Source organism: Chionomys nivalis, chromosome 16, assembly GCF_950005125.1.
Source record: "Chionomys nivalis chromosome 16, mChiNiv1.1, whole genome shotgun sequence".
Classification (NCBI taxonomy): Eukaryota; Metazoa; Chordata; class Mammalia; order Rodentia; family Cricetidae; genus Chionomys; species Chionomys nivalis.
Window position 1 is genome coordinate 59999058 of NC_080101.1, and position 18606 is coordinate 60017663.

Below are 18606 nucleotides of genomic sequence, written 5' to 3' on the forward strand. Positions count from 1 at the left end.
CCCTCGTGGCCCAAACACTTCCCCTCTCAGGTGGCAACTAAACATGGCCTTCTGGGGCGTCCAAATCCAAGCCACAACAGGTCAGTGTGTGAGTGTTCGCTGTATAATAGGTTTATTTTTAAATGTTCAGTTTTGTCTTCTACGACAAAGTATTATATGAACATTAATTAGATTAGTTTTGTTAATAGTACTTTCCAAGTATTCTCTACTTTCTTAATTTTTTGGCTACTATTCTATGACTGTTCATTTGTCTATTTCTCTTTTTGGCTTTTGTTTGGTATGTTCTTAAACTCTGTGATGTGATATTTAGGATGTTTGCTTCCTTGGTAAAATGATTTGTTTTTTACATTTTGTGTGTGTAACACATGTATAGTCAGGCAGTCAGAAGACAGCCTGAGGGCATCAATTCTCTCCTTTACCACGAGGGTGCCTCTGCCTCTAAGACTGCACAGCTGCCATGTCTGGCTGAACTGACTCTTTCACGTTATGATCCCCCCCACCCTCTCCCACACTTTTTTTTAATTACATCTCTAGTCACAGATTTAAGGTTCTTGGGAAAGAAAGTAGCCTTTCTAAGGAAGCTGTGGGTGTTTCAAATCAATGGGTCAAGTCTAAATCATGTCAAGTCCCTCTTCTAAACCCCTGTACTGAAGTAATGTGTGGCCCAGGCCCCCTTATGGGCACTAGTCATCACCCTGGGTTTTTCTCTTTTAGAAATAGCTTTGTTTCCTATGATACCATAAAAAGATAAATCCTGAAAGCAAATTGGTAGACTGCAAACACTGTGCAGAGGGGAGTCTATCACGAGCAGGTCGAGGATTTCTCATTTATCTGAGCCCTTTAAACACCACAAATGGATACAGTACCCACCATGTGATCTAGCCTGTGCTAATGCAATGCAATGTTCTTTTTAAGGTTTTAAGACATCTATTTTGTTTTCACAAACTTCTTTTTGTACTGAAAGAAAAAAAGCATTTTTAAAAATTTACTCCTTTTTATTTTATGTATAGGAGTGTTTTGCCCATATGTGCATATACCACAGTGTGTGCAGATTCCAGAAAAGGGCACTGGATGCCCTCAAACTAGAGCTGCAGGTGGTTGTGAGCCATTACATGGATGCTGAGGTTCTCTGCAAGAGCAGCAAGTGCTCTTAACCACAAGCCACCTCTCTAGCCCCAGTGGAAAACATTCAGTCAGGAAACTGTGTGTAGAAAGGCATCTGAAAGACAAGAGGGGCGGTCTTCACCAACAGAGGACATTACTCGTCCCTCAAAAAGCTCCTATCTTGCCCTTAGCCAAAAAAGCAAGAGACACGTATATATTTAACTCCTGGGGTTAACAACCTAAGTCTTCTGTAAAACCCTGAACAAATGTAGAAAATCTGCCCTGTTCCCAGTCCCTAGCACTCTGGGAAAGTTGATTCTTTACTGTGCTACAACAGTACATTTGCACTGTGACACCTACATGGACCAAATGCATTATCCAACCCCTCCAGGATGGAGAATGAAGAGCGAAGGGAGAAAGGTTTCCATACAGCAACCTGAAGAGGAGAATGTCCACCTGACCTACCCAGCAAGAAACCCATGTCCCTGTGTCCACAAGACTATCCCACAAGCCAGACATCACAGTGCGGTGGGTGCCTGCCATCCCAGCATTCTGCTGACTGAGGCAGGAAAAGGAGAGTCCGGGCCAGCCTAAAGCTATACAGTAAGACTCTGTATCAAAAACAAAGCAGTGTAGGATATAATGCCTGGATGTAAGTCAACTCCACAGTTACTGCTCAATGCCAAAACTTTATATGGAATTTACAAGGAAAGTCAAGAAGAAAAATGAGAACCCACCTGTATCCTTCTCCTTGATTCCCTTCCCTTTGTTCCTAAGACTTCAGGGCACTAACCAACTGCTTGGGCCATACTGAACCCACATTTTGTTTTGCTATTCTGGTTTCTTTTCCCTCACTGTCCCCTCACGCTTCCTAATATACTAATCCATCCTCACTCCATCTCTTCTTTCTAAGAAATCACAACGATCACACACAGACTTAGTGGCACTGAAAACAAAACAAAACAAAAACCCAAACAAACAAAATATTTGTGTGGTAGCTACAAGTATGCACCAAGTGGTGACTGCAGGGGGGCTGACTTCTGTCCAGAGCGATGTGTCTCTGTGTAGTGTTACAACGGCTACGACTGTGACTGTAATTAAGTGTCCTGGGTTGTATCCATATGAGCTGGGGGCTGAGGAGGAGGCTCAAATGGTACAGGTCTTGCTGATCCCTAGCACCCAGGGAGACAGTAAGGCAAGGCGGCATGCATGCAATCCCAGCGCTGGAAAGGCAGAAACAGGAGGACCCTGGGGACTCACTTCCTGGAAGCCTAAGCTAATTGGCAGGTCCCAGGTCCCAGCAAGAGATCTTGACTCAAAAATGTGAGGACTGGAGAGATGGCTCAGCAGTAAAGAGTGCTTCCTGCTAGGTCAGACATCGTGGCTCATGCCTTCATGCCATGCCTTCATCCCAACACGTGCAGAAGCAGGCTGGTCTCTGAGTCTAAGGCCAGTGTGCAGGTGGATCTGAGTCCAAGGCCAGTATGCAGGTGAATCTCCGAGTCCAAGGCCAGTGTGCAGGTGGATCTCTGAGTCCAAGGCCAGTGTGCAGGTGGATCTCTGAGTCCAAGCCAGTGTGCAGGTGTGATGGAGGAAGGTCATTGGCTAATAAAGAAACTGCCTTGGCCCATCTGATAGGGCAGAATTTAGATAGGTGGAGTAAACAGAATAGAATGCTGGGAGGAAGAGGAAGTGAGTTCAGACTCGACAGCTCTGCTCTCTGGAGCAGACGCCATGCTCCCCTCTCCCCAGCAGATGCGATGAAGCTCTGACCCAGGATGGACGTAGGCTAGAATCTTCCCGGTAAGCGCTCCTTGGGGTGCTACATACATGAACAGAAATGGGCCAAGCAGTGTTTAAAAGAATAGAGTTTGTGTGTCTTTATTTTGGGGCATAAGCTAGCCAGGCAACCATGAGCCGGGATGTGGGAAGAGGCCCGCAGCTCCCTACTACACAGGTGGATCTCTGAATGCAAGCCAGTGTGGTCCACAAAGTGAGTTCCAGGTCAGCTGAGCTGCACAGTGAGACCCTATCTCAAAACAACAGGAGGATCCTGCTATCGCACAGGACTTAAGCTCCCAGTACCTACATGAGGTGGAGTGTGACCGCGTGTGACTGTGTGTGAGCTCCAGGGGTTCTTACATGAGGTGGAATGTGACCGCGTGTGATGAGCTCCAGGGGTTCTTACATGAGGTGGAGTGTGACTGTGTGTGAGCTCCAGGGGTTCTTAGGTGAGGTGGAGTGTGACCGCGTGTGACTGAGCTCCAGGGGTTCTTACATGAGGTGGAGTGTGACTGTGTGTGAGCTCCAGGGGTTCTTACGTGAGGTGGAGTGTGACCGCGTGTCTCCGTGAGCTCCAGAGGAGCCACCGTTTCATTCCTGCCTCCACAGACACCAGCACAAAAGTGAACACCTTCACACATACATGTAGAGTTAATCTTTGGGCTGGAGAGATGGCTCGGAACTTAAGAACACTTGCTTCTCTGCAGAGGACTCAAATTCAGTTGCCAGCAACTACACCAAACAGATCACAACCACCTGTCACTCCAACTCCAGAGGCATCTCATGCCCTCTTCAGACCTCCTCGGGAACCTCAACACACAGTTTTAAAATAACGATAAAATGAGCAAGCCCCCTGAAAAGACATGGGTCCTCTGGAAGAACAGCAAGAGCTCTTAATTAATGAGCAGGAGCCAGGCAGTGTCAGCTGAGTAGCAAGCTTCTTCACCTGGGCTCTGAGGATGGAGTTCAGGTCCTCACGCTCACACGGCATGCTTCTTACCATCCGAGCTCTTCTTCCGCACCAGCGCTGTTGCTGCAGGCGGCATGTGACGGATCAACACTACTTCTCTTCCAAACAGAACATTTCACACTGATGTTCTGTGAGTTCCAAGACGGTCATTCAAATCTTTTTATTAGTTTTCTAGTATTTTGTTAGGTTCACTTTGAGTTGGAAGAACATGGATCTACTAATTGAAACACTGTCCAAAACATGCATTTGAAGAACGTGTTCTTAAACTTTCGATCTCGACCCAAATTAATAGAAAATGTGCAGCTCGGTGTTCAGCAAATAACACACAGCTGACTGCGTGGCATAAGTCATGTGAAGACACTTGACAACTTACGAATTCACATTGTTTTAATTTGTAAGTTGATCCAAAAAAGTCTCCTCTCTCCTTGAATTTCCATTGTTGCTTAGGTACCAACTCCAATTATTTTTTTAAATCTGTTGGTCCCAACTGTTTTCTGAAGTGTTTGACAAATATCTGTGTCATTTGATATGAAATTACCTCATATGTACTTCTTTCCACAGAAGCTACCATTTCTGTGCTTCTTCTCCACATCCATAAAACGAGGAAATTGTTACAAACCTCTGCGTTTATCCAGAGGGTCAAACGAGGCTAGCCACGAGGAGCGCTGTAAGCTGTGAGGTACTGAGTGGTGGAACACGTAACAATGTCACGTAACAATGTTTAGCAACATCCAGGAGTCAGTCCCGTGGCACTCGGCGCCCTGTGCCCACAGAACAGTGTCAATCCCTCATCTTAGTCAACTGAAGGGGTCCTTTCATTTATGCTGCCCTGGTATCCCCATCATTATTCTTTGGGGACGCGAAGACAGATTAATAATCTGCTATAAATGCCTTGTGGTGTTTTGCTCCCTCAATATTTTTAAATCTATACAACCACACTTCTCAAACCTCCTCATTTGGCCTCCTAGAAAGTTAGTGTTTCTACGTTTTGCTAGAAAAGCAAAAATGCACCAGATGAAATCATTCCCCCAGAAATCAATATTGAATCTACCTGTCAGGCCCACTAAGAACACTTTATTTCTTCTCTGTACATGATAATGTTTGTTGTTTATTTGCATAAGGGATCTTACTGTTCACCAGGGCTGGTCTCTAACTCCTGGGCTCAAGCGATCTTCCTCCCTCAACTTTCCAGAGTAGACAAGTTTACACCTGGGTGCCACCATGCCTGTTAACAGTTTACTTTATTAATAAGACCATTTTAGCGGGACATAGGGGTTTACATTTAATCCCAACATTCAGGAGGCATAGGTAGGTGGATCTCTATGAGTTTCTAGCCAGATAGGATTGTATGTGAGACCCTACCTCAAAATGATGATGATGATGGTGATAGTTTTTTTTTTTTTTTTTTTTTTTTTTTTTTTTTTTTTTTTTTTTTTTTAATGGGGAAAGAGTTTATTGGTTAGGCACTCACTGGTCTTACAGAGGATTTGAGTTCAGTTCCCAGCAATCATGTCAGGCTGCTTCTAACTGCCTGTGGCCCAGTTCCAGGGCATCTGACACCCCTTTATAGCCTCTCCAGGTACACTCATGTAACATACATGCGCACTAAAAATGAACTGTCAGGTGTGATGGCACACACCTTTAACCACAACACTTGAGAAACACAGGCAAACAGATCTCTGTGAGTTCAAGACCAGCCTAGTCTACACGGCGAGTTCCAGGAGAGCCAGACTTACTTAGTGAGACGCTGCCTTAAAAAAATAAAAATCTCAGCTGGGCTTCAGTGACACAGGCCTTTAATCCCAGCACTTGGGAGGCAGAGACAGATGGATCTCAGTATGTTCGAGGCCAGTCTGGTCTACAAAAAGAGTTTCAGGACAGCCAGGACTGTTATAAAGAGAAACACTGTCTCAAAAAACAAACAAACAAAAAAATCTCTAAAATAAAATAAATTTAGTGTGGCTATCAAGTATGAGTGTTGGGGCGGGGTGCTGGGGGTGGGGAGCTGGGGGTGGGGCGCTGGAGGCGGGGCACTGGGGTGGGGTGCGCATGCCACAGCAAACAAGTGGGGGTCAGAGCACAACTCTCTGAAGCCGTCCTCCCACTCTGCTCTGAGGCAGGGCTCGCTGTCTTCCGTCACGGTGAACTCCATGTTTCTGAGTGGCATTTCCGTGTCCACCTCCTATCCTGCCACAGGTGCTGGGATTACAGATGTGAACCAACATAGGAAGCTGTTCAGCTTTGTTTCCCAGCTCCCTCCCCCCACACACCCCCATTGGTTTTTCAAGATAGGATTTCACTATGTAGCCCTGGCTGTCCTGGAACTAGCTCTGTAGACCTGGCTGGCCTCGAACTCACAGAGATCCACCCTCCTCTGCCCCCCAAGTGCCTGGGATTAAAGGTGTGCACCAACACTGCCTAGCCAGCTTTTTTTTTTTTTTATGTGAATCTTGGGGGTTGAATTCGCGTCCTCACATCAGACTTACACAAGCATACATTTTTACCTGCTGAACCATTTCCCTGGCCCAGGTTTTCAGTTCTTTATCAAGTCATTAGGCAGACACTTCTGGCTCTCCCACTGAAAAAAAAGGAATTATGAACCAATATTTCCTAAAGGCTACCCAAAGGAAAAGTGCTCTGGAAACGGGAGGAGTGTTCAGTCTAAAAAGCTTGTAAAACAGACAAATGACCCAACTGTATTCATCTTTCCAGAAGCTGCCAATGGCCTTGGTACACACTCGTGGACTCCTTTCCACGGGGTCTGTGCTCTGTGACTCTTCCAGCTCACTGCCATCCTCAAAGGTTTTATTACGGGAGAAAACCTGTTCTCTGTTTTTACCTGGATTTTCCAGAGCTGACTCAGAATCCTGTCTCACTGGGCAGCTCCCTCACAGGAGATAAAGTACAGCAGGTAAACTTCAGACTAATGACCCCCATCCACCCCTCACCAAGTCCTAGAGACAGAAATCTAGGAAGGGCAAGCACACACCCGAGCTTCTTAGTCATGCAAATGAAGAGAGGCTGCAAGGGCACACACACTGTGGTCACTGCGGCTGCGACAGAGCTACAGGTCCAAACAGACCACAAGCAGAAGAGACAGCTTCTGGCCTCCGTGACTAGATGAATCAGCGGCAGCTTTCTGGGCTGGGAGGGAAGGATAAAGCTCACTACCTAGCCCCAGTTCAGGTGGGTCAGCTGGGGAGGCGGCTCACTGGAATGCCTTGGGGGCACAATACCAGAGGAGCGGGACTTGGGACTGTAAATCATTTACAAACCAATGCTTTCCGAAAAGCATGAGGGACCAGCACTGCCATTCACAGCCACACTGGGGAGGTCTCTGGGCCACGTTCTACAACAACTGCTAACACGGAAGCAGAGGAGCCCGTCAGTGAGGCCGGTCACACGAGGGATACTGCAAAGCCAGGCTTGAAGCCCGAGCCTGCTCTGCAGCACGCTCTGACGTACAGAAACTATCAGTGAGCGGGGCACTGCGGGGTCGTCGGCTTGGACTCGAGTCTGCTCCTGTGCCATCTTACTGGAGAGACGACACTGAAGGTCCCATCAGCAGAGAATTACCCTGACTGCAAGATTTGGCAAATAAAATTTTAGGATATACAGTCTTTAAAAGAAAGAGAAAGAAGGAAGGGAGGGAGTGCAGGAGGAAGGCAGGCAGACAGATTGGATTAAATTTAAAACGCTGTCTGTCACACTTGATATTCACTCATTCTGATTGGCTACTCGGTGTGCCCTAAAATGGAGATAGTACTATCCTTCCATCTTCCACTATGAAAGGGACAAAGGGGAAGCCACAGAACCAAGCCCTCGCAGAACAAGCCCAAAGGTACTTTCTATTTCTTCACCCTCACGGACCTGAGGGGTCCTACAACCAAACTACCCCCAATCCAAATGTACACTTTTGTGGTGTTTAGACTCCAAAACTCTACAGAAGAGGCTGCGAACAGGGCTCAGTCAATCAGTAAGAAGCTTGCCACACAGCAGTTCAGATCTGCGGTACCTCCATAAAAAGGCAGGCATGGCAGTGCACACCACAATCCTGAGGAGGCAAAGACGCTGATCCTGAGGGCACACAGGTCAGCCAGTCTAGCTGAACCAATGGGCTCCACATTCAGTAAGAGACCTTGTTTCAAAACACAAAACGGTGAGACTGGAGACATGACCCAGCACATGGCAGCTCGCAATGCTGTCATTCCAGCCACAGGGGACCGAAGTCCCTCATATATGATACATGGACATATACACACACTCCAAAAAACCACAATAAATAAGTTTTTAATTAATTTAATGGTGACTGATATACCTAACAATGACCACTGGCCTCCATATGCAGATGCATGTATGTGCACGTATGCGCGCGCGCACACACACACATACACACACACACACAAAACCTCAACAATTAAATCTGTTTTTCCCACAAATTCTAACACAGGATTTTCCAAAACAGTATCTTCAGTGAAATGAATTTAATCATTCCAATTCTACTCCCCCATATTTCAGAGTTATATATTCTGTTCCTTTTTACCCACTAAAGAGCAACAATTGCAGGTACTTGCTAAATTCAGTCTAGGAATTACCTCCTGGCCAGACCATATAATTTTCTTTATATAAATTGTTTGGTTGCATTGTTTTAAGGTATATATCAAAATTGCATGCCAAGTTGTGACCCAGTAAGTTGGCCTGGAAGAACGAATCATGATCGACTGAGATACGAAAGGAGCAGAGGACTTCGCACCTCCCTAGAGAGCATCTGGCGGGCTGCGGGTTCCCTGGAAGCAGAGGCAGCCCGGGCACTGCTAGTTCCCTGTGAAGAATGAGCACAGCCACGAATCATCCTAGTTTGGAGTCAGGTATCTGACTGAGCCACAAGGTTGGTCATGAGAGCTTGCAAGTATTGTGAAATGCTTCCAAAAGTCAGTCAGAAGCTGTGCATTCGCCTGAGATGAAACTGTACGGGGCAGCTGAAGGTCTGACTTAGGCAAATATCACAGTGTCACTGGGACAAAGACTGCTTCACACAGATCTCAAGTTCTGATGCTGTGGGTGCAGCAGGGCAGGAGCAGCAGGCATCCATCCCTCATGACCGCCAGAGCCCAGAGCGCATGCTCATCTAACTGGGATGGGGCTAAATGAATCCAGTCCCTGGGATTTTTCAGCCATGTGCAAGGGCTGTTGCTCGCTTTGGCTCCTTCTCATTAGGAGGTAAGGGGGTTCAGGTCCCCTTTTGTTAATCTTGTGCTATGGGCAGTCCTATACAACCATGGCCAAGTGCTAACAGAAGAGACCCGAGTTCACGGTTACTAACTACCTTCACTAGGCAAGCCTACCTGGTACATGCTGCACAAAGGGTCCTGGCCAGCAGCTCACAGTGACTTTCTATTTGTAACCACTCTCTTAAGAATGCATGTCCTTTGAAAGCCTCACAGGGAGGGGGAAAGGGACAGGCCCAGGCAGGATTCATACCAGTGGCAAGTCAGGCATCCCACCCCACCCCCACAGTAACACAGAGAATAAGTTTTTCAAAGTTAGAAGCTGAATACTTTGGAAAACCGTGATGTCCCTATCCACAACTCCAATAGTGGTGTGAGGGTCATTCCAGGAACAACCACAGAAGAGGGTGGTGACTACGGGTGGGCAGAGAGGCCCGGTGTCAAAAGTCAGAGTTGGACAGGTATCTGCGTCCTCCACAGACAAGGCAGGGAATTGGATTACTAGTTAATCTCCGTGTCCCTTCTAACTCCAGCAGTCTACAGGTCTCTAAAGGACAACTGTGTGTAGTATCTTTAGCACACACCGTGGGCTAACAGAGGCAATCTGTAAAACATGCACTTGTTAGCAAACTGGAAGGCAGTGTGGGACACGAGGTCCCTGCCAAAGGCGCCTTGAGTCATCTGATGGTCAAGAGATAAGCTGGAAAATGTGTTAGCCACCCCTGGAGAGCTGGCACACAGCCATGGACCATGTCTAATTAACACTAGGGGCACTGAGAACAGTCTTGCTAATATACATTCCTTCATTTAAGAGCATTCTCTCTGCAGTTTTTCAATGCAGGAAATATGAACTTTCAGGTTCCTCGTAATTTATTATATCACTGAATTATCAAACTCTCTAGATTGCTGAGTTCTGCTTGGTTAAACTTCTACACAGCACTGGAAAGCACTGCCCTGGGTCTTGTTATCCAAGCTCCCCAATGTTCTGTCTTTGCCAAAAATGGAGATATCATTAAAGCCTTCCTCTGTTTGACACTGCCCTTTTACTGGGTTGTTAGTAAAACCGCAGTTGAAGTCTTGTTCACCGTGTCACACAGTATTTGCAGAGGCCCTCTCAGGAGATGGTCAGGGTTACTGACACCTTACCCATGGGAAACAGAAATCACTGTAATACCGAGCTTTTCTTGTTTCAGTTCATGACTAAATGCGGGGAGGGAAGGGCACTACGGCAATGAAGTAGCGCATTCCAGATACTCAGTAGCAACAATGTTTCTGCTTTCTCTGCCATCAGTGAAAAAGGGCAGTAGTTCCCAGCTGCAGGTTAGAGAGTTTCAGACTGGAACAGCCAAGTGAATGGAAAGCTCCCTACATCCACATCCGGTTTCCAGCAGTGCACTCAGCAACCTGGAACGCCCAACTGCACTGAGCTGCATCTACCTATATCCTGATTTTGGCCTCCAACAAGGCAACTGATCTCCCTTCCTCTGGAAACTCCTTCGTAATTCTCCTTTTGTGTTTAGTTTCTATTTAAAATGTCCTGGTTTGTGTCTGAGAACTCCAGGCAGAGGGCCAGTCCAGCCTAAACCAGTTAAAAACTGCAAGGCCAACTATGCAACTTTGAGGGGAAATTCCTTTTTCCCACTTTATGCCTGGGTGTGCACACGCATGTGGGAAAGAACGCACACTCTAAAGAAAGACTCACATACCTCAAGCCTGTCAATCAAAACAGAGGATCACTTGTGCTGCTCCCCATAGCAACCAACTCCTCCTGGACCCCATAAAAGGAAGCCCCAAACAATAACTGCTACTCTTAGCCATTGTAGCTGAAGTAGTACACTGATTCCTTGTAGTGCATTCTTATAGTCTCTCTGAGTAAAACACACTGGGATTGTGAGAAAGTTCAGTGGATCAAAGCATTTGGGCAGAAGCCCGAGGGCCTCAGTTTGATACAAGAGGGAGGTTTTTAAAAAGGTGGATGTGGTGGGAAGCATCTATAGGTATCACATGCTTCCTGTAAGACAAAAGGAGAGAGGCAGAAACAACAGAATCTCCTAGGAGCTAACAGGCCAGCTAACCCAGAGTACACAGTGTAACAGACAACAAGAACCTCACCTCAACAAAGCAGAAAGAAAGACCCAACTCCTCAGAGTTGTCCTGACTTCCACATGTACATGCAGTACATGGGCTCCTGCACACACACACACACACACACCACACCACCACCACACAGAAATTTTTAAATAAATGAAATAAAACTTCTTGCTAATTTACTATGTATGTGCATTTAAAATTATTTGAATATGGTGGTTAAGAACCTAGAAACGCCGGGCGGTGGTGGCGCACGCCTTTAATCCCAGCACTCGGGAGGCAGAGGCAGGTGGATCTCTGGGAGTTCGAGGCCAGCCTGGTCTACAAGAGCTAGTTCCAGGACAGGCTCCAAAGCTACAGAGAAACCCTGTCTCGAAAAACCAAAAAAAAAAAAAAAAAAGAACCTAGAAACACAAGACCCAAACAGACCACAGAGACTGAGGTGTGGATAAAAGCCCAGGCTATGGTAGCAAACTCATGCCTCGTTTGTAACCATTTATCCTGAAGTGGGGTATCGCCTACGCTGGTATCCCCAGCTGGAGAACAGAAGCCTCACTAATTCGAGTTTTACAATCTCAGGAAGTCCTCTTTCAGATGAAATATTTAGGATAATTCGGATAATTCCTGCCTCAAAAGGATGCACTACACACTCTTAGCACTCTTTTGAAATCTCATTGTCATTGCTTTATTGACTTAACCTCTATCTCTATTTCCTCCACAACTGTTTTACTACCTCCCTCCACCCCCATCCCCCACACCCCCGTCTCTCTAGTCCTTATTATTCTGTGTCCGGTGGTCCCTCAGAGCCCAGGAAGCACCAGCAAGAAACAGTCAGTCCCTCTCCTTCTTTCCACAGCCAGGACTCCCGCCGAAACTCCACCCTGCTTAACCCAGCTTTGCCTTTTCCACAGGGGCAGCTGGCAGAGACTGCCCAGGGCTCCAGTCGAGCCTTGCGTCTTAGCGGTTTGTCCCTTCTGTAGAAGTAACAGTCCCACCTGCCCTGCCTCTCACTCATGCTGGCTGTGGCACCTGGTGAAGAGGAAAGCAATTGCACTGGCCACATGAGTCACTCCATATGTGTTCACTGGGACTGCTTTTATGATTATCGTTCTGTGCAGGAGGCCAGAGCATGGAGTTGGGGAAACCACACGCCCAGGCAAGCTTCTTGCTCTATAAACACGGAACGGCAAACCCCAGATGGGCTCTCTATGGGGTCTGGCAACTTTCCTGCTCTCCCAGCCACGTTTCCAGCTCCTAACGCAACCTCAGGTCACTCTCACTGCTCCTGCTCTCTGCACGAGGAGGACAGAGGCCCTCGGCATGCGCTAGTCACCTGACCATCATCAACTATATAAAAACTGGACCCCAGCTAGTCCTCCACCGTCTCTGCCTTTCCAGTTCACTGAAGAGTTCAAAGGGCAGTTTTCTTCCACCTGGGTTCCAGGTCCCTCCTCTACAGCTTTCCAGGTGCTCTCCCTATGCAGAGACACCCCCACCCCCTCCGCTCCTGTCCTTTCTTACTTCCCAGGGATGATGCCCAGTGATCCTCACATCTCCACCTACTTGGATAATCTCTGCCTGTTAGACTAGGCACAACCTGTTAACTTGTTTCCAACCAAGACAATGTGGCAAAAACAGGGAGTTCACGTCTGCCCATGGAAGATAACCCTAGATTCTCCTTGCTTGTTTGATAAAACAAAAGGCCGTCCTGAGGAGGCCTACATGACAAACAGCTGTAGGAAGGAGACAATGGAGGAATGAGCTCCAGGAGAGACGAAGCACTCAGGTGCAGTCAGCAAGAAACTGGGGCCCTCCATCTTTCTCACTCAGGGAAATTAGTCCGTCCCTTCATTCTGTACCTAGCAGGGAAGTCTTTCTTGGCCAAACTCCGAATGAGAAATCAGCCCATCTAATCCGTGGCTTTGTGAGACTTAGCAACAGGTAAAATTCGGGTTGAAACTGGAGTCCTAACTCATGGAAGACTTGGCTATATCCAAGGAGGGTTAAAAGGATGGTAATCTGGAACAAAGTTTCAAAGCAACAGAAAACCACCAGGTGTGGCTTCTTTCAGACAAGGCCCGGCATTCTCATCACTAGTCCTGAGCTCACTTCACCTCACCTGTAAGAAACAAGAGCTCTATACACATACCCCAACAGCCTCGCCTTGCTGGCAAGGCTCAGTCCAGCTGACTACAACACAAACTTCTATCAGGAATAACGGGTGGGGGCTGGGGTATGGCTCAGTGGTTAGGAGCACTGGCAGCTCTTTCAGAAATCCTCGCTTCAATTCCTGTACCCACATGAGGGCTCACAACCCTCTAACTCCAGTTCAGGGCTCTATGGCGCTGCGCACACACGGTGCACACACAGACATGCAGGCATAGCATCCAGACACATAAGAATGAACCTTTAAAAAAACAGCACCAAGTTTCCTATTACCCAGCCAAAGGAACATCTCTTTGTATTTACTGAACATCTTACTACTTGTTCCTCGGTTTTTGAAGCGATTTCTTCTCTTGGTTTCTGAACCTTACATTTTCTACACATCTGATACTGCTTCGACACCTCCATCTGCTTCTCCTAGAACCCACTGAAGTGGTGCTACATCCAGAGCCCGGCCCGTATGGCCTCTGACATCAACAGGCTGCTGATTTTCAAATTCCCTTTCTAGCCCAAGCCTCCCCCTCAAATCCTCATCCTAAGCGCACCAGCCTGCAGGCAACCTCCCCCTCCAAACCTCTGGTCACCTCACTCCTCATCCATCCTAACAAAGCCGTCCGGCCTGCAGTTCCCCCAGTCTCAGCAAAGGGCTCACAGCATCCTTTGCCAGGAGTTCATTCCTCTCTTCCTTTGTGTCCTTCACCCAGGCCATCAAACACTCTGGCAGGATGAGCTTCACAAGGGACCCTGAATTGGTCCACTGTCTTCAGCCCAAGGAGCACTCAGTCTCTGAGGGCTGTGTGAGCGACAGTACCTCACTGCTCTCCATCCTCCCCCTACCAGCCACCTGGCAAGCTCTTCCTGATGAAACCTCCCAGAGACACCACACTGTATCTTTAAAGGGCCTCCTTTCTCTATACTGGCCCAGGCCTGCCTCGGACACGAACCTCCTTCCTGCCAAGTTCCAGCTTCTTACCGGAGAGTTACAACCACTAGTTCCTGGTCTTGGATCTTGGGAGGATCCTATCCAATGCGTCTCTGCTTAAAGATCATATGTCCCCTCCCAAGAAGGGTCTCGCTCCCCCCCACCAGAAGCCTTCTCTTTTCTTTCTAGAATCTAAAGAAAATTAGCACCATTTCCCTCCCAGCTACCCCAGGTCTGCCAGGCAATCCTTGCCTTTTTCCCATCCCCCAACTCCCTTGCTTCGGTTTCCTCAGTCGTGATCCAAGCGCCAGGGCAGGATCAGCTCAGGCACTCAGTGCACTTGATTTACATCCGAAAGGAGGATGCAGTGTGCAGAAGAACCGGGCTGTTTCAAACTGCTTGCCTGCCCATCCCGCCACTGGCTGCCCTGCCGCACTCCGGTACTCACTGCAATACACAGCCATAGTAAATTTCCACCCACCAGCTCCAGAGCAATTTCTGCGACAGCTCCTAAATCAGACAAACGTGGTTCTTAAGCAGGAAGGAAGAAACGGAAGTCTTAGAGGTATTTTCCTACAAGTCGTAAGACTAGTTGAGATGTCCAGAGGGTGGGGACATTTGCCATACACACATGACAACCTGAGTTTGAGCTCTGGAAAGCAGAAAGGTGGGTGGGAAGGAAGGACTGCATACAAAGCTGCCCTCTGATTTCCCTAGCATACCACTGCAAACGTGCACACTACATACACAAATATAATTGTAATATGTTTAAAGTACAGGTCATAAATATCTGTGCACTGATAACCTGTTAGACTTGCTAAGATGGGAAAGGAGGGGAGAGCTAAGAAACCAGTTACTGAATCAACCCCCATCTCTTTGCTTTAACCAGCTCTGGCATGGTCACCAGCTCCCCTCAGGAAGGCTGAAGTCGCTACAGCACAAATCCTAGGTGTCATGATCACACGTTGGCTGGGTGCTATGCTATGACGTCGCACACATGTGCAGGCGTGATAAAGTCATACCCTGCTATGTTCCACAGTAGCACCTGGCACAGAGGGGGTGCTCGGTAAATATTTGTCAAACAAATGAGCACATGGATACACAGAAATGCAAATGAATTTGGTATGTTCCATTTTAAAAAAATCTCTTCAGATGCAGTATCAGGATAGCGCTGAAGTGATGAAAGAAATTATGCCGCGGCATATTCAACATGTAACTTCTCAAAAGTTGTGAGCAATGTGCTATAAAACTTGTGAGCAAAGCAATGTGTTAGAAATCTGAAAGAATTTGAATTCATTTGGAGATGTGAAAAATTTTTTCTCCTAATGCTAACGATCACACCCTATTCTGGGTTTAAAGAACAGGCTTCTTTCCTACATGGGGCCTGCTTGGATCACAGAGCATAACTTATTAATTTTTCCATCTCAATTTGTGTAATCACTGTTCAAACCCCCTGACACATTGAGTGTGTCTGAGCAAAACCGCTAAGGAGTCTGTCTTATTCGGTGTCACTGATGCTATGGAACTTAATTGAAACCCAGCTATATCCTGTTGCCGCACAAAGCAGGCTTTTCAGCAGGCAGAGTAATGAGTGTGGTCACTCCGGATTCCAGCAGGCAGCTGTCAAAAACTATCACCCAAATGACCATTTGCTCAAATCTTCTCACACCAGGAGCCAGGCAGTCGTACTTCAGGGTGGCCTAGAAAAGAAACACATTCCCACATCTATTGCGGGGCTGCCCTAACTGCTGTTGAACTTTTCATTATAAATATAAGTTCAAGTTTCCAGCCACTTTTGAGAGCGAATACAAGGAGATTTTAAAAACAATAATCTCTATCAACTTGTTTATTATGCATTTTCTTCCGAAAACTCCCAAGAATTTTGGGCTATTCTGCTGTCTGGAGAGAAACAACTCTCCCTCGTTTGCCACTTGCTGCCCTCAAAACTTCTTAGCAACATACACGGTGCATGAACCTCAACGCGGTTTGCTTTGTCCAATAACATGCATGGAACCCCAGCCAGCCAGTTGTGTAATAATAAACCCTTTATCTCCTGAAGATACAAAAACGGAAAGATCGCTGGGTGCTTTAGCGCGGATGGGGTCTTGGCGAGCATTAGCCGAAACTGGCAATCACTGTGAACGTCACCCTACCACCACACCACCACCACCTTTCTCGCTTTCCTCTTCCCTCAGCTGTAACCTTAAGGGCGGGGAGGGGGCCGACACAAAATGCTTAGGACGTCCAGTTTAAGGAAGGCGAGGAAAAGCGCGGGGAGGGAGGGGGACACCAGCAAAAACCACGCGGGAACCAAGGTCCTGGTCATTGCTGCACAGACTCACGATTCCTTCATAAGTGCCTGTGATGGAAACGGATCAACAACTGCTCTCAGGTGGAGGGAGGTGGAGCAGGCTGCTTGCTAGTTTCCAGAAGCTTAAACAAGGGAAACACTCCTGCGTCCCCCAAAGCAGAATAAAAATGTAAACGCCGGGCCGATCAGGCGCGATCCTCTCCTACCTCGTCCCGCTCTCAAGTTCCCCACCCTGCCCGGGAGAAGCGTTCTGCTCCCACAGGCACGCGGGACCACGAACCCGCCCGGCCTCTGAGCAACGCCAGGCCGCCAGGGCTCCGCCGAGCCGCAGTTCCGCGCGCTGCCCACGGCCGCCTGACACACCCCTCCCGGCCCGCGCCGCACAGCGCCGCTCGGCCTCCCTCCCTCGCTCGCTCGCTCCCCGGCGCCCGGCTGCCCCGAGAGCCCGCGGCGCCCCCGGCACGCACCTTCGCCGCTCCCCGGGCCGGGCCCTTGGGAAGCGCACGGCCGGGTCCGAGGGGCCCGAAGCGCTCCTCCGCGTCCTCGTCGTCCTCGTCGCCGTCCACCACCTCGACGACCACCTCTTCGTCCTCTTCCTCGTCGTCGTCGTCCTCCTCCGCGCCCCCTCGGGGCTTCTCGGCCAGCCGCCCGCGCGCCCTGCGCCTTCGGCCCGCGCCCTCCTCGTCCTCGTCCTCCTCGCCCAGCAGCAGCAGGACCGGCGACGAGGCGGCGGCGGCGGCGGCGCGCGAGGGGCCGGTCCCGCGCGGCGGCGGGAGCGGCGGCCTCCAGCTTCCCGGTGCGGCGGCGGCGGGGCTGGGGCCGGGGGGCGGGAGCCCCAGCGCGGCGGCCTCGGAGGCGGGAGCGGGCGCAGCGCCCCCGCGGCGGCTGCCCAGGCTGGGGCGCTTGGCCAGGCGCCTCGCCTGCATGCCTGCGCCGGGCTGCGGCCCGGGGCGCCGGGCTCCTCGCGCCTGCGGCGGCGGCGGCGGCGGCTGCTCGGGCCCGGGGAACGCGCGGCTGCGGCGCTGCGGGGCCGCCTCCGGGGCTGGCCGCGGCCGCTGGCTGGAGGACGCGCGGGCGCCGCCTTCGCTGGCCCGGCCCGCGGGGACGCCGGCGGCTACGGCGGGGCGGCGCGCCGGCCGCGGGCGGGGGTGGGTGTGAGCGAGCGCGCCGCTGCCGCCGCCGCTGCCGCTGCCTCTGCCTGCAGCGCCCGGGAGCCGCGGGCCGCGCTGCGCTCCATGCGGCCGGCGGCCCGGCCGGCGCGCGCCTCTCCGGGCCCTGCGCCCGCCCGCGCGCTCGGGGCCTACCGAGGCGTCCTGGGCGCGAGCTGTTTGTGTGGTGTCTTCGCCGCCGCCCGCCCCCTGCACCAGTCCTCGCAGCCTTCCCGGCCCCCTGTTCAGTCAAAACCCGGACTGGATTTATTTCCCGACCCACGCTCTCTGAAAATCTGCCCGCTTCCTAGCAGTTGGACACTGAGGCCGCCGTTGCCCCTGGGGCCCACGACTCCCTCTGGTGGGGAGAGCCTAGGCTCAGCCAGGAAGAAGGTATTGGCTTAAGAGATCGGCTGAGAGTGATTCTCTGATCGATGGCGACCTCACTGGAGCTTAAGTGGCCTCCAGGTGTGCCGATCCGAGGTTTAGGGTCAGTTTCCAACGTGAGTCCCCAGTCACTGAAATTCCTGCAACATTTTCATGGCCCTCTCTACCATGCTCCTCTGAGCGCCCAGGCTGTAGGCCTTGCCTTGTATCTCCTTCAACGTTTGTTGGTTGGTTGGTTGGTTGGTTGGTTGGTTGGTTGGTTGGTTGGTTGGTTGGTTGGTTGGTTGGTTTTTTTTTTCCACCTGAGGACGTTACCTGTTGATGTTGGCTGAATTCTGTCTAAAAGCTTTCAGCTCTCTTGGTTTGATCTCCTGGCATTGTCCGAGTCTTGAGGGAGCAACAAACCAGGGAGTCAATATCGCTATTCCAAATTTTTCTGTGGTGTAAGGCCTAACATAAAGCCAGTTTGCCACGTAATGAATGACTGCCACTTTCTGAAGATT

The 18606-nt window shown here is 49.7% G+C and overlaps 1 protein-coding gene across 2 annotated transcripts in view; it reads right to left on the minus strand.

Moving 5' to 3' along the window:
* The window catches only part of Znf704 (zinc finger protein 704), a 209128-nt gene extending 191573 nt beyond the window's left edge, over window positions 1–17555 (minus strand). For both annotated transcript variants that reach the window (XR_009058408.1, XM_057790241.1), the window contains exon 1: window positions 17036–17555. Coding sequence is in view for 1 of the 2 variants with exons in the window: in XM_057790241.1 (XP_057646224.1) it covers window positions 17036–17494 (459 nt within the window). In the remaining variant the exon portion in view is untranslated. The remainder of the gene's footprint in view (window positions 1–17035) is intronic.
* Window positions 17556–18606: the final 1051 nt, after the last annotated feature.